The sequence below is a fragment of the Erythrolamprus reginae genome, chromosome 2, assembly GCF_031021105.1.
Source record: "Erythrolamprus reginae isolate rEryReg1 chromosome 2, rEryReg1.hap1, whole genome shotgun sequence".
Classification (NCBI taxonomy): domain Eukaryota; kingdom Metazoa; phylum Chordata; class Lepidosauria; order Squamata; family Dipsadidae; genus Erythrolamprus; species Erythrolamprus reginae.
The window spans coordinates 216,315,269-216,330,078 of record NC_091951.1 but is presented as its reverse complement, the minus strand read 5'-3'; the positions used below and the strand labels follow the sequence as shown (position 1 = coordinate 216,330,078).

Here is a 14,810-nt window from a genome sequence, read left to right as displayed (position 1 = left end):
TCTAACGAGCTGAAGCTTAGCAGTCTGGCTTCGTCCTTCCATCAGCCAAACTCCCCGGCGGGCTGGGCCTCAGCAGGCCGCCTCCCTCACAGCTCCCCTCCCCAGTCCCGGAAGAAGGCAGAGAAAGCGCGCCCTTCTTCCCGCTTAAAAAAGGAAGGCAGCTAGATGAGAGGGAGGCGGCAATACCCCCGTGTTTCCCCGAAAGTAAGACATATGTCTTACTTTCGGGGTACGGCTTATATTAGCCGACCCCCCTGAAACCCCCGATACGTCTTACAATCGGGGGTGTCTTACTATCGGGGAAACAGGGTAGCAAGGATTTGTTGAAAATTTAACTTTTTCATCAGTATTGTAATTGCAGATAGTTGCTACAAAAGGATTACCTGTGTACATATTTTACTCTGTAAATATGTCATTATAAGTATGGTGAGTGAGTTAGTGAGTGAGTGAGTGAATGAATGAATGTATGAATGAATGAATAGTGTTCCTTTCCCATCCCCACAGGTACCACCCACATTACTGGATACACAATTTTCTGAATTTACACCAGACATAACGCCCATTATCTTGGCTGCCCATACAAACAATTATGAAATTATAAAACTTTTAGTTCAGAAAGGTGTGTCTGTTCCCAGACCACATGAAGTTCGCTGTAACTGTGTGGAATGTGTCTCCAGTTCTGATGTGGATAGCCTTCGCCATTCCCGATCCAGACTAAATATCTACAAGGCTCTTGCAAGCCCATCTTTAATTGCTTTATCAAGTGAGGACCCATTTCTTACAGCATTCCAATTAAGTTGGGAACTTCAAGAACTGAGCAAAGTGGAAAATGAGTTTAAATCTGAATATGAAGAATTGTCGCAACAGTGCAAGCAGTTTGCAAAAGATTTATTGGATCAGACTCGAAGTTCAAGAGAGTTGGAAATTATTCTTAATTACAGAGATGATAACAGTCTACTAGAAGAGCAGAGTGAAAATGATTTGGCAAGATTAAAACTGGCTATAAAATACCGTCAAAAAGAGGTAGGTATACAGATAAAATGTTAGTGGATTTTATTACAATAATGAGTGAGATAACATGCTTCCTAAATAAGACCAAATGCAGCTGAGATCCTCTATTCTTCATGATTTCATTATCTTTCACTTTTAAATTAACATTGTAAGTTTTAGATTCTAGTGGGCATTGAAATATTGAAAAAGTTGTTGTGAGGAAAACAGGAGAAAGGTGTGTAGGATATGTTTCCTGCCTTGAGTTAGACCCACATGAATACCTTTACCTTTCACTTTCTATGACTACATAACTATATAACTATAACTATAAGCAAAAAAGTTCATCTTAGATGAGGATAAGTATAATAAATATGAGCTATACCAGAGAACAATTTTTTTTGTCTTTAATTTTAATACCTAATGATTGTGTACTTTAATGTACAAGGAATTTCATCTAGTAAAAATACAGTTAAATCTCTTTAATTTCTTTTTGCATGTTAACATTTTGTAAATAAGAATTTACTAAATAAAAGAGCTTTTATTATTTCTTTTATTTCATGTTAGTTTGTTGCCCAACCAAACTGTCAACAGCTACTTGCCTCTCGTTGGTATGATGAGTTTCCAGGCTGGAGGAGACACCACTGGGCTGTGAAGATGCTGACTTGCATCATTGTTGGATTCCTTTTTCCTGCATTCTCTGTCTGCTACTTGATAGCTCCCAAGAGCCGATTGGGACTGTTCATCAGGAAGCCATTCATCAAATTCATCTGCCACACTGCCTCCTATTTGACTTTCTTGTTTCTTCTTCTACTTGCCTCTCAGCATATTGACAGGTCAGATCTGAATATGCAAGGGCCGCCACCAACCATCGTTGAATGGATGATCTTACCATGGGTCTTGGGTAAATATAAAGTAATATAAAGTAAAATATAAATATTTATAAATATAAAGTATAAAGGTAAAGCAAATGTATAGTACTTGATTTAGTTATTTAATATTTGTATTTGGAGTAACTGACTCACACAAGAGAAAGCTGATGCACATCATTGGAATATATCAAATTTTAATTACATGCCAGCATTAGTTCAACAATACACTTGTAGCCATTCAGGACAATAACATTAAATTCAAATCAAAATTATTTTTAAAGAGCTAGCAGAAACTGGTGTAACTCAATCATTTTCTTATTCCTATCCCAGTGTAATATTTATATCCAAAACATGCTGAATACCAATTAAGAGTTATAATGACAAACAAATGTATTCAGTCAAGTGTTTTCTTTTGTTAATGATAGTTTCAGCAATCAGTTCAAAATTGTAATTGTTAATCCTTAACAATTTCATAACTTTATTATATATTTTAGAACTGGGTATATATGTGTGTCTGTGTGTGTGACATGTTTTTGCTGAATTTGAAAATTAAGGGAGACTAGGATAGATCTATTTCGGCCTTATTCTGGCCTCATCAGCTAGCCATACCCTCACTGGGACTTAAACTTGCAACCTTGGCCTTGTAATGCAGAGAATTAACCTCTAGGCTACAGTATCCAATCCCTTCGGCTCTGTACCAGGGAGGGGTTGCATGTGTTTTGTGTCAAATCACCCTGGTATATTGAAGGAACATCACAGCTCCTTTTTTGCCTCTTGACCCAAACCAGGGTCATTTCCAAGGCAGTTAATTTATTCATAGCCGACAAACTATATTCTGTATGTGTCACATGTTTTTATGCTACATATAAATAAATAAATAATATTCTCTATTCTTTATTCCCAAGTGCTTGGGAGGAAAAAACCAGCCACATTGGAGAGAATGGGAACTGAAATAATTAGTGCCTCTTGGAATGGAATCTTTCTTTGTGTATTATATTTATAGGTCATCCATTTCACTGTTGGAGCAACTCCAGACAAGTTACAAGCTGTTTTTAGAAGAATAGACAACTTTTTTTCCTTTTAATGTCCTTTCTTCCTTGAAAAATGAACATGCTGTTTCATTAAGTTTTCCCAATCCCTTATTCTGCTCGCACTGCAGCTTTAATTTTTGAACCTGGGGCCTGTGGCAGGTTTTTTTAAAATGAAAAATAAAAAAATAAAAACATACAAATTCAAATAGGTGAGAAGGACTTCTGCCCTCAAACTGATAGCAAAAAGGTTGGACGTATCTTCATTTAAATTTAATGTTATACCAGTTGTAATTCATTTTTTTTTACTACTCGTTCTGTGGGCATGGTTGGGTGGTCATGTGACTGGGTGGCATGACTAGGTTGTCATGTGACTAGGTGGGCATGGCTGGGTAGGCATGGTTGGTCATGTGGCTGGTGCACGTGGCTGGTTATCATGTGACTGGGTGGGTGTTGCCAACTCAAGGGAGCTTCTTTGCCTTAATATTTTTTAAAAATATTTTAAAAGATGTGTGTAAATGCTATCTACAACAGGAATTGACTTTAGATATTTCTAAGATACCCTACCCTTCATGCAATCCATTTCCAAAATCTGAAATGAAATATCTGCAGCTCACTTGATAGATTAATCTCCAGAGTTTTCCATCAATGCTGCCATATTCTTGGTGTCAAGCCAGTGCAGAAGTTGGTGATAAATCAACAGCTTGCCACACTATCTGTAGAAGGCCCGATGTTTATGGAAACTAGGGAGTGGTGATTTTATAAGGGAACAGATGGAAACTTGGGAGGGGTGGATTCATGAGAGAGCAGATGCAGCCACAAAGCTGCATCTGAAGTTCAAGGCCATTATACATCTACCACTTGGGCAGCAATGTTCCCTCTAATTTCTTTTCGGTGTGGGCAGAAAAGTATAGTGTCTGAGCAGCCTTCAGGATTGGGTGACAGAAGTTTAAATAAATACATACATAGATACATAGATATATACATACACATATACATACATACATACATACATACATACATACATACATACATACATACATAAATACATCAATTTTCATGCCTGAGCCCCTGATTCTTTTTCACAGATGTTACCCAAGACAACATTGCATAATTATTTGGGGCTCGGTGCTGGGACAGAATAAGATCCCTTCCCACTAAGTTATTCTGTTATTCTGGTTGCCTAATTATTGACATCACTAGCATACAAAGATTCCAATTGAAATTAGCATGATCAATAATTTAAAGAACAGAAGACTACAAATAGGCATACTTAGATTAGCCGATGTGCAAGGGAAGAAATGAGTGGAAATAATAGATTTTAAAAATATATTTGCTCCCAACTAGTATATCACATTCACAGAAGGCTTCATTCTAACAGAAGGCTACAATTGTTTGCATGTTTCTTTGGCTTATAAATGCCAACTAGCAGTGGAATATACTAAGTATCTTGTTAAATATTGGTCTAGTCACTAAAGTATCATACATTTGCTGACTCCTCCAGTTCAAATTTGGAAATGTAAATTAGCATATTACTTAACGTTCAATTTTATAAGAGCTCTATTTTAAGAGAACTGTCTGAGACAGCTTATCAACAATTTTGTTCAGGAAACTATATTTACTGTCCAAAAGCAATATCAGTAAATCTGACTAAGCCCAACATTTATTACAAAAGCAAGTATCTCAATATATCTTTTTTGTGACAGTTTCCATCATTTTCCATAGGGGGGGGGGGGGGGAGTTTCTTACTGTTTTGAGCCTGGAAGTGAAATCTGTGGCATCTCACTATGATACTATGTGTAAGGCCACACTTGGAATACTGCATTCAGTTTTGATCACCACGATGCAAAAAGAATGTTGAGATTCTAGAAAAAGTGCAGAGAAGAGTGCCTGAAAGTGATCCCTTGTTCCAGCCCCATGACCTCAACCTGGGGTACTGGTGATGAGTGTAATCTGGGCCCTGGGCTCAAGCTGCTGCTACTCAATGCCAGGTCAGTGTTTAATAAAGCTCTCCTCATCCAGGACTTGATCCTGGAGAAGGAGGTCGACAGGGTATGTGTGACTGAAACCTGGCTGGGCCCAGAGGGAGAAGTTCCTCTCTCTGAAATTTGCCCAGCCGGGTTTCAGGTATGGCATCAGCCTCGACCCCAGGGAAGTGGGGGGGAGGAGTGGCTATTATAGCCAAGGAGACTTTTTACCTACGTAGACTCATTGCTACTGAGATTGCAGGTTGTGAGTCCCTTCTTATGAAGTTGGACTTAGGGGTTCAGGTGGGCTTGTTGCTCACGTACCTGCCTCCCAGCTGCATGTTAACAGCCCTGCCTGTGCTGCTTGAGGAGGTAGCCGGGTTGGCGGTGGGGTTCCCCAGACTCATTATCTTGGGGGACTTTAATCCTCTGGGTTGGCACAGGAGTTAATGGCCACCATGACAGCCATGGACCTGACTCAAGTAGTTCAGGGTCTGACTCATGAGAGGGGGCACGCACCCAACATGATATTTCTCTCAGAGCAATTGAGTAATGGTCTGAGACTAAGGGGCTTAGATGTTCTGCCTTTGTCATGGTCAGACCATTTTCTACTACGGCTTGAAATGGAGGCTCCAATCCTCCCCTGCAGGGAGGCGGAACCAACTAGGTGGTTCCGCCCCAGACACCTGATGGACCCAGAGGGCTTTCAGAGGGCGCTTGGGGTTTTGCCAGATTCATTTGTGCACAGTTCGGCAGAGCCTCTTCCTGTGGCCTGGAACAAGGCTGCGATGGAGGCTCTTGACCGGATTGCACCATTGTGACCTCTCTGCGGCACTAGTCCACGGTGCACTCCGAGGAACTCCAGGTGTTGAAATGCCAGAAGAGACGTCTGGAGAAGCGGTGGAGGAAAAATAAGTCTGAGTCTGATCAAACACTTGTAAGAGCTTATATTAAGACTTACAAAGTGGCGCTCAATGTGGCAAGATGCGCGTATCATGCCGCCTTGAATGCATCAGCGGAATCCCACCTGGCCGCTCTGTTCAGGGTGACTCGCTCCCTTCTCAATTAGAGGGCAGTAGGAGAACACTTGCAGACCAGTGCCGAGGATTTTAACTCATTTTTCGCTGATAAAGTCGCTCAGATTCAGATGGACTTTGACTCCAATTGGATTATTATTATTATTATTATTATTATTATTATTATTATTATTATTTTATTATTGTGTCAATACAACACAGAAAACGAGATCACTATGCTGGATTTCATATTTCATCACCAGTTGGGCGCTTCCCAAGCACCTAAGACTGAGTGATGTAGCGGCAAATTATGCTTGCTGATCCCAGTAAAGTGGCCTATTGCAATTGACAGGTGGAGATTTTGTCAATTCCGATGGTTTTCAAATGTCCGCTGAGATCCTTTGGCACTGTGCCCAGCGTGCCAATTACCACTGGGACCACTTTCACTGGCTTATGCCAGAGTCGTTGCAGCTCAGTTTTTAGATCTTCGTATTTCACTCATTTCTCTAGCTGCTTCTCCTCAATTCTGCTGTCCCCTGGGATTGCGATGTCGATAATCCATACTTTCTTTTTCTCCACAGTCAGGATGTCTGGTGTGTCATGCTTCAGAATTCGGTCAGTCTGAAGTCGGAAGTCCCACAGTAGTTTTGCTTGCTCATTTTCGACCACTTTTTTGGGCTTATGATCCTACCAGTTCTTTGCCACTGGCAAATAGTAGTTCCGGCACAAGTTCCAGTGGATCATCTGTGCCACAGCATCATGCCTATGCTTGTAGTCAGTGTGTGATCTTTTTGCAGCAGCTGAGTATGTGATCGATTGTTTCATCTGTTTCTTTACAGAGTCTGCACTTTTGATATTATTATTATTATTATTATTATTATTATTATTATTATTATTATTATTTCAATGCAACACAGCAAACGAGATCACTATGCTAGATTTCGTATTTCATCACCAGTCGGGCATTTCCCAAGCACCTAGGACTGAGTGATGTAGCGGCGAATTATGTTTGCCGATCCCAGTAACGAGGCCTTTTGCAATTGACAGATGGAGATTTTGTCAATTTTGATGGTTTTCAAATGTCCGCTGAGATCCTTTGGCACTGCACCCAACGTGCCAAGTACCACTGGGACCACTTTCACTGGCTTATGCCAGAGTCATTGCAACTCGATTTTTAGATCTTCGTATTTCACTAATTTCTCTAGCTGCTTCTCCTCAATTCTGCTGTACCCTGGGAGTTCACCATATATTTCCATCTACAGTACTTCAATTGTGAAAATTGGAATGGTCAAGAGAGGGAGTCTTTGAAAACCTCATGGTATAGTAGTAATATTAAGGCAACCTCAGCAGGGAACTGTAATTGTATATGATTCTATCACTAGCCATTTCTGTGACTAACAACTAACAAAATAAAATGTCCTTGTTAGTTTGTTTGTTTGAGTTAGGGGTTAGGAGTGCAAGGGTCTTCAAACCTGGCAAGTTTAAGGCTTGTAGACTTCAACTCTCATTTCTGAGCTAGCATGACTGGTGGAGGAATTCTGGGAGTGGACGTCCACAGTCTTGAAGCTGTCAAGTTTGAAGATCCCTAAGTTAGAGGTTAGGAGTGCAAGGGTCTTCAAACTTGGCAAGTTTAAGGCTTGCAGACTTCAAGTCCCATTTCTGAGCTAGCGTGACTGTTGGAGGAATTCTGGGAGTTGAAGTCCACAGTCTTGAAGATGTCAAGTTTGAAGTTTGTAAAAAGTGTACATGGTTTTAAAAAGTGCACATGGTTTTAAAAAGTATACATGGTTATAAAAAGTATTCTGCCACACTGGCATTTTATTAAACAATATAATAGTACACCATTTGGTTCAGAATACTTTTTTCCTTGTTTTCCTCCTCTAAAATCTAGGTGCTTCTTATACACCGGTGAATCTTATGTACTGAAAAATATGGTATGTATTTTGTTTTTTTCCCTACCATAAAAAAAAGTGCCAGAGCAACTGGAGATCATGTCTCTCCAAAGTCAATAATCTTTTGTATAATCTTTTGTAAGTACAATACCTCATGTGTTTTTTGAATCTTGCAACATTTTCAAATTTATCCATGCTTTTTTCTCTTGCAAAATATCTTAATATTGTTTTATTTCATTCTTCAAAATATTTCCCCCTTCCCCAGTTTTATCGGTATTGCTTGAAATAAATATAATAATCTTGGCAAAATATTCATTTTTATAGTAGTTATTCTTCCCATCAATGACAGTTGCAGGTTTTTCCACTTCTCCAAATCTATTTTGATTTGTTTCACCAGTTTATAATGGTTATCTTCTTTAATAGTTACACAGTTTGCCATCAGTTCATTAGCTGTTTTTTCTGTGTGTCTGTAACATTTTTAACTATTATTTTGGCTTTTTCTTTATTTTCAGTCCTGCAATATTCTTTTATTTTCCAAAATAATTTAAGTCCATTTTGTTGTGAATCTTCCAAGATAAAGACCAAATCATTTGTGAATACCAGTAATTTTTATTGTTCCTTTTTTATTTCCATAGTTTTAATTTCTATATTTTATCTAATATTTCTATTTAACACTTCCAATGTCAATATAAATAGTAAAAGAGATAGTGGACATCCTTGTCTTGTGCCTTTCTTATATTAAAGTTCTCTGTCATATTTCCATTTACCATCACCTTTGCCATTTGCTTGTGATATATTGCCTTGATCATGTTAAAAAATCTCTCACCAAGTGCATAAATTTTAGTTGTAATAACATAAATTGCCAGCTTACATTATCAAATGCTTTCTGTGCATTTAGAAAGATCAACACCATTTGTTTTCCCAGCTGTTGTTTATAATATTCCAATTAAGATCATTCCCATATTGTTTTTGATCTGTCTCTTGGGCCAGTCTTAAACCAGTGGGAGTGAAACAGATGGCACTGCAAGTTTAACAGAAGCCACTGATGCTAGGCAACTTTCTATGGCTGAGGTTATTAGATCTGGTTTGCAAACATCTAGTTAGAATTTTTTGTAGCTCTTTGCTGCAGTTTAATAGCTATGTATATTTCTGCAACCCTGATTCTATTCATTATGGAAACTGAAATAATTAGAACTATAATTACATTATAGTTCGATAATTATATAGAATTATAATTAACTATAATTAATCATTAGAACTTAAAACTATAAAATGATTACTTATTAGTTATGTAATTAATATTTGCTTTTTATATTTATAGGATTTATTTGGGGTGAAATTAAACAAATGTGGGATGGTGGCCTGCAAGATTACATTCATGACTGGTGGAATCTGATGGATTTTGTTATGAACTCTCTATATCTGGCAACAATATCACTGAAAATAGTTGCATTTTCAAAGGTAACAAACCCTAACAAATACTAGATGTTTGACATTTTCTTTGAATGTATTTAATTCCATATCTATTCTTCTTAATCCATGTAAATACAAATAATGCATGTTTAACTATCACAGTTGGGGCTCACAACTTGATCATTAAGCAAAACAGTCACTAAGTGAAACCACAACTGTTCTTGTGATATTATTTCAGCTTTCCTTTGATTTACAAACCTGTGAAAGTTGTAAATGTAAGGACTGATTATAAAGTTACTTTTTCATCACTCTGAACTGTCTCTAAATGAGGTAATTGCTAAACAAGGACTATTGGTACGTGCTCACAATTTCAGGTTACAGATTCTTTTAAGTATATAAACCTAAATATATTACGTTTATTTAGACATCCAATGTCTAGGACCAAGAAATGTAGGAAATTGCCACTTTATGTTTATAGAAATCAACTAACTCTGCATCTCTTCTATATTGGCATACAAGTTAGAAAACCCATTTAATGATTTCATGTACAGTGGTACCTCAACTTAAGAACTTAATTCATTCTGTGACCAGGTTCTTAAGTAGAAAAGTTGTAAGTAGAAGCAATTTTTCCCATAGGAATCAATGTAAAAGCAAATACTGTGTGCAAATCCATTAGGAAAGAAATAACAGCTCGGAATTAGGGTGGGAAGAGGAGGAGGACAGTCGCTGCCAAAGGAAGAAGGTGAGGTGAGGTGCTGCTATCTGCTTCCTCTTCCTTCCCATGCTGAAGGGCTCCCCTCTCACTCGCTCACTTTGTAGCCGGAGCCTTTCCTTCACTGTGGTGACTCCTTGGTTTGGCTGAAGCTGAGTTGATCTGACTGGAGTGAAGCGCCCCCTTTTGCCTTTCTGCATCCAGATGCTCTGGGAGGCAACCTCGCGTCGAGTGTATGGGAGGCATGGCGAGGAAGTCACCAGAGTGAAGTGGTTTATTCCCTCTTCAAGCACCCAGAGAAAGGAAAATGCTCCATTCACTCTGGGCTGCCCAGAGCGAAGGGAGTGTTTATTTTCTCTGGGCGCTGGCAGAGGTGGTCTCCAACCACCCAGAGAAAGAAAAATGCTTTGTTTGCTCTGGACTGCCAAAGCCTCCTTAAGTGCCACCGAATGGCTCCTCTGGCAGCCCAGTTTAGCCCGAGATGGCCTGGATTAAAGGGGAAATGGCAGGAAATTTGCCGGGCCTTCATACCGCTTTCAAATTTCCTGGGAAATTTTTCCGGGCTCAGGTTTTTAAGAAGAGGCAAAAAAATCTTGAACACCCAGTTCTTATCTAGAAAAGTTCTTAAGTAGAAGCATTCTTAGGTAGAGGTACCACTGTACCATGTGTATATATGATTAATTTCTTCCAGTGATCAGTTTTATGTTATTACTTATAAGATGTGACACAGCCATCTTTCTCACTGTTTTATATTAGACATTCCATATTTCAGGCATCAAAAATGATAGAAATGAAACCAAACATATGTGATGATTCATATCTATAATCAATCTTCTAAGTCCCTGTGATGAAAAATGAAAATAATTTCCTGTGTTGGTTATGACCTATAAAGCCCTACATGGCATCAGACCAGAATACCTCCAGGACCGCCTGCTGCCGCACAAATCCCAGCAACCGATTAGGTCCCACAGAGTTGGCCTTTTCTGAGTCCCGTCGACAAAACAATGCCGTCTGGCGGGACCCAGGGGAAGAGCCTTCTCTGTGGTGGCCCTGGCCCTCTGGAATCAGCTCCCCCCGGAGATTAGGACTGCCCCCACCATCCTTGCCTTTTGCAAACTTTGAAAAACTCATTTATGTCGCCAGGCATGGAGGAACTGATATATCCTTAGCTGCCTTTGATTTTATGGATGGTGTGTTTGGGTTGTATGACTGTTTTTAATAGGGTTTTTTTAAAGACTGTTTTAACATTGGATTTGTATATGATGTTTTATTTGTTGTGAGCCGCTCCGAATCCTCGGAGAGGGGCTTCATACAAATCTAATAATTAATTAATTAATTAATTAACTCAGCTGCCTTATCTTAATACTAAACAAGATGCTGTTACATTTCAGGCTATACTTGTACAGATGCTGTTAAAATTGATGTGGCTTTCTGGAAGTATACATTATTCTCTGCAATTTAAAAGAAGATACAAAAGGCCTCTTCAGATCAAGCATTTATTTTTAAAAGCATCTTCATTTTGTTAAGTTGTTTAGAACAATAATAAAGCAGTCTTTAAAAAATAAGTCTTATAACTTGAACATTCTACAGACATTTATAGTTATTGACTTACTTCCTTGCATCCAGTTTCAGCAATCTGATTAGTACAAGAAAATAAAACTCTGCCTCTGCCTCCCAGCAATTTACCTCCTTGCAGCTTTAGTTTCACCTTCAGTTTCAGTACGTGGCCTGCCTGCAGCTTCAATCAGCTGAGGGTTGGGAAGCTGATAATCAGTTGCTTGGTTTAAGACGCTCTGTTCTGTTTGGTGCAAGGAGGTAAATTGCTGGGAGGCAGAGGCCAATGGGTACAAAAATGAAGACAGTAGGACAGGGATGGGGTGAGGTCAACAGTAGACAGTTTATGTTATGGAGGTTTGGGGATATAACAACAGAGTCAGGAACTGTATTCCAGGCATTAATCAAGCTGTTACTGAAGTCATATTTTCTGCAATCAAGTTTGGAGCCATTTACCTTGAAATTGTGTGCTCATGTATTATTGCGGTTCAAGCTGAAGTGGTCATTCATAGGTAATATGTTGTAGTAGATAATTTTGTGTGCTACATTGAAGCCGGACCATAGATGGCATACTTCTAGGTTGTCCAAGCCTAAGGTTTCAAGCCTGGTGGTCAATGTTCCCTCTAATTTTTTTTCGGTGTGGGCGGAAAAGTATAGTGTCTGAGCGGCAGTCCTTTTGGGACTGGGCGACATAGAAGTATAAATAAATAAGTAAATAAGTAAATAAATAAGTAAGTAAGTAAGTAAGTAAGTAAGTAAGTAAGTAAGTAAGTAAGTAAGTAAGTAAGTAAATAAATAAATAAATAAATAAGTTCCCTTCTTTTTTATTAAAATAAATTAATAATAAAACAAAACCAAAATCTATTACTATTATTACTATCTTCTCTTTTTCCATCCCTGTCTCCTTCCCCCTTGTGTGTGTGTATGTGTGTGTGTGTGTGAACTCTTGAACCATTTCCAATAACAGGTGTGCTATTGGAAATGGTTCAAGAGATCACACACACACACAAACAGCTGGGGGGGGGTTCTGTTATTATTTTTAAAGCCTAATGATAAATAACAAAAAAGGAAAAATAGAAAAGGAAAGGGCAAGGAAAGTTGAAGTAAAGCAATAAAGTCTATAATTATATTTCAGACAGTAATTTTATATAGCTTTACATAGCTTTCATATCTTTTATCTTCTATCTTCTGTCTTCAAAAAAAAGTCAAGAAGAATTATACGAAGTTGTAGAGCTATAAAGTTGCCAAAAAGTTCTTACCAAACTGTGCACAGGTCTTTGATTGATTTGTAATTTATATTTTCCCAAAGCTGTTTTACATCAAATACATCCAAATGATTCCAAATGTTCCAAAGATATCCAAATATTCCAAGTATTACCTGTGCTAATTTATCCACTTGTTAGCACAGGCTTCTGGTTTGCAAAGTCACTCTAGGCCGCTCCAAGTATCCCTCTTTCTCTTACTTCCACAAACTTCCACAAACCACCATCCACTTTCGATAAGAAAATCCACCTTGCTCTTGCTGCTGGTCCGCTCCGATGTTATTCACTCCACCACGAAAACCAAATTACAGGGGGGGGAAGATCCTGCTGGGTTTCCACCCTCGGCTCTGATCCACTTTGTACACAATACAGCCCCCGTCTCCTCTCTCCACACTCGATTATGGCCGCCACAGTAGATTCTCCAAAGTTCTCCAAAACTGGTTAATCTTCTCGTTCGCAGCAAGAGCTCACCATTCAAAAACCTTCTCAATCTCTCCAAGCACAAACCACTCTTATCCAGCCACTATACCATCTCTTTCAATAAATCTTTCCCCGATACTTGGCCTATATTAGCTGCTCTTCTAGCTTCCTATAAGATGTCGGGCAGCCACGTCTCTGGATCGGCACAAGCCGATCTCTTCAGCCCCGGCCCCGGGCGTTTCTCCACCCCCCCCCCGAGGGGTTGCCTTACCGCTACAGGTGCACGGAGAGTTCCCCTTCAAGTTGCTCATCCCTCCAGGCTGCAACTGCCTAAATGGCAGGCCAAAAGGCTGGAAAACGGAGAACGATCCCGAAAGCTTTCGGAGACCGCTCCGCCACGACGTGACGTCAAACCGGAAGTCTAGTATGAACTATATTTTGAATATGGAAGGGAAGAGAATAAATATGGAGTTTCTTTGTTTATGAAGTACTGCATTTAGTAAGAGTTATTTGTAATAGCCAAAGTTCTACCAGAAACCAGAACAAGCCCCATGGCACACAAAGTAGCTCAGAGAGATGAAGCAACATAAGAGACATCTAGAGTGCTGGGGTGAGGCCAATCAAGCACAGGTAAAAGCCTGCATTGGGCTCTATCTTGTGGTGATAAGAATGCCAAAGTATTATTATTTCTCTTGCTCTTAGCCAACCAGGAGCCCTCTTTCACATAACCAGATCTCTTCTAGGTAAGGAGGAACTGGGGGAACCCTTGCAAGAATATTCTCAGCATCTTTTAGATAATGCTGTTCAACTTCAATCAGAGTTGGACTCTGGCTGGGCAAGCTGCTTGGACATAATGGAGACATACCAGAACCTTATTATCGGGGAGTTGTTCAAGCCAGTTACCCTTGAGGAACTGGAGACAGTCCTTGAAACTGTGAGTTGAGCTGCCTGTGTTCTGGATCCATGCCCCAGGAGGTGGCATGTGGTTGAGTCCAAGTGGTGATTAATATCTCTCTGCAGGAATGGATGGCACTGTCTGCCTTGAAGGAGACAGTGGTATGTCCCTTCTCAAGAGATAACCCTTCAACCTCACAATAATGGAGAAATTTCATATTGTTGAGAGGATGGTTGGAGCAGAGCTACAAAAGACCTTGAATGAAGTGGACTCTTCAGTTTGGGTTAAGACCAGGGCCTAACACCTAAAATGTACTGGTCACACTTGTTGATGACCTTTAGGGAGCCTGGGATAGAAATGCAACCATGCTACCAGAAATGTCCCTTCATCGGCTTTCAATACCATTAACCATTGCATCCTTCTGGACTGGCTTCAGAGCTTGGGAGTGGGAAACGTTGTGTTAAAGTGGTCCTCCTCCTTCCTCCATGGTTGGATGTTGGTAAGAGAGGAGATGTCAAACCCTATGTGAGGACCTGAACCTCTTGTCACTTTTTTTCAATGTCTACAAGAGCTAGGAGAGGTCTTCCATTGATGTGGAGTTTGGTATTATTGTATGCTGATGATACCCAATTATACATCTTCACCCCTAGCCAGAGAGGTTATGCTATGTAGGTGCTGGAAAAGTGTCTGGAGCTGTAAGGGTCTGGATGGAGAGGATCTGACCAACTCAACCCTGGAAAGACAGAATGCCAGTGGGTTTTTGCGCTCCCCTCCCATTTATCTTTGACTCTG

General features: G+C 39.6%; 1 protein-coding gene across 2 annotated transcripts in view; it reads left to right on the top strand.

Annotated features, from left to right (window-relative positions):
• The window catches only part of TRPC4 (transient receptor potential cation channel subfamily C member 4), a 282,463-nt gene that overhangs the window by 48,883 nt on the left and 218,770 nt on the right, over positions 1-14,810 (top strand). For both annotated transcript variants that reach the window (XM_070741813.1, XM_070741812.1), the window contains exons 3-5: positions 505-1,023; positions 1,555-1,891; positions 9,084-9,223. In XM_070741813.1, the coding sequence (XP_070597914.1) occupies positions 505-1,023; positions 1,555-1,891; positions 9,084-9,223 (996 nt within the window). The remainder of the gene's footprint in view (positions 1-504; positions 1,024-1,554; positions 1,892-9,083; positions 9,224-14,810) is intronic.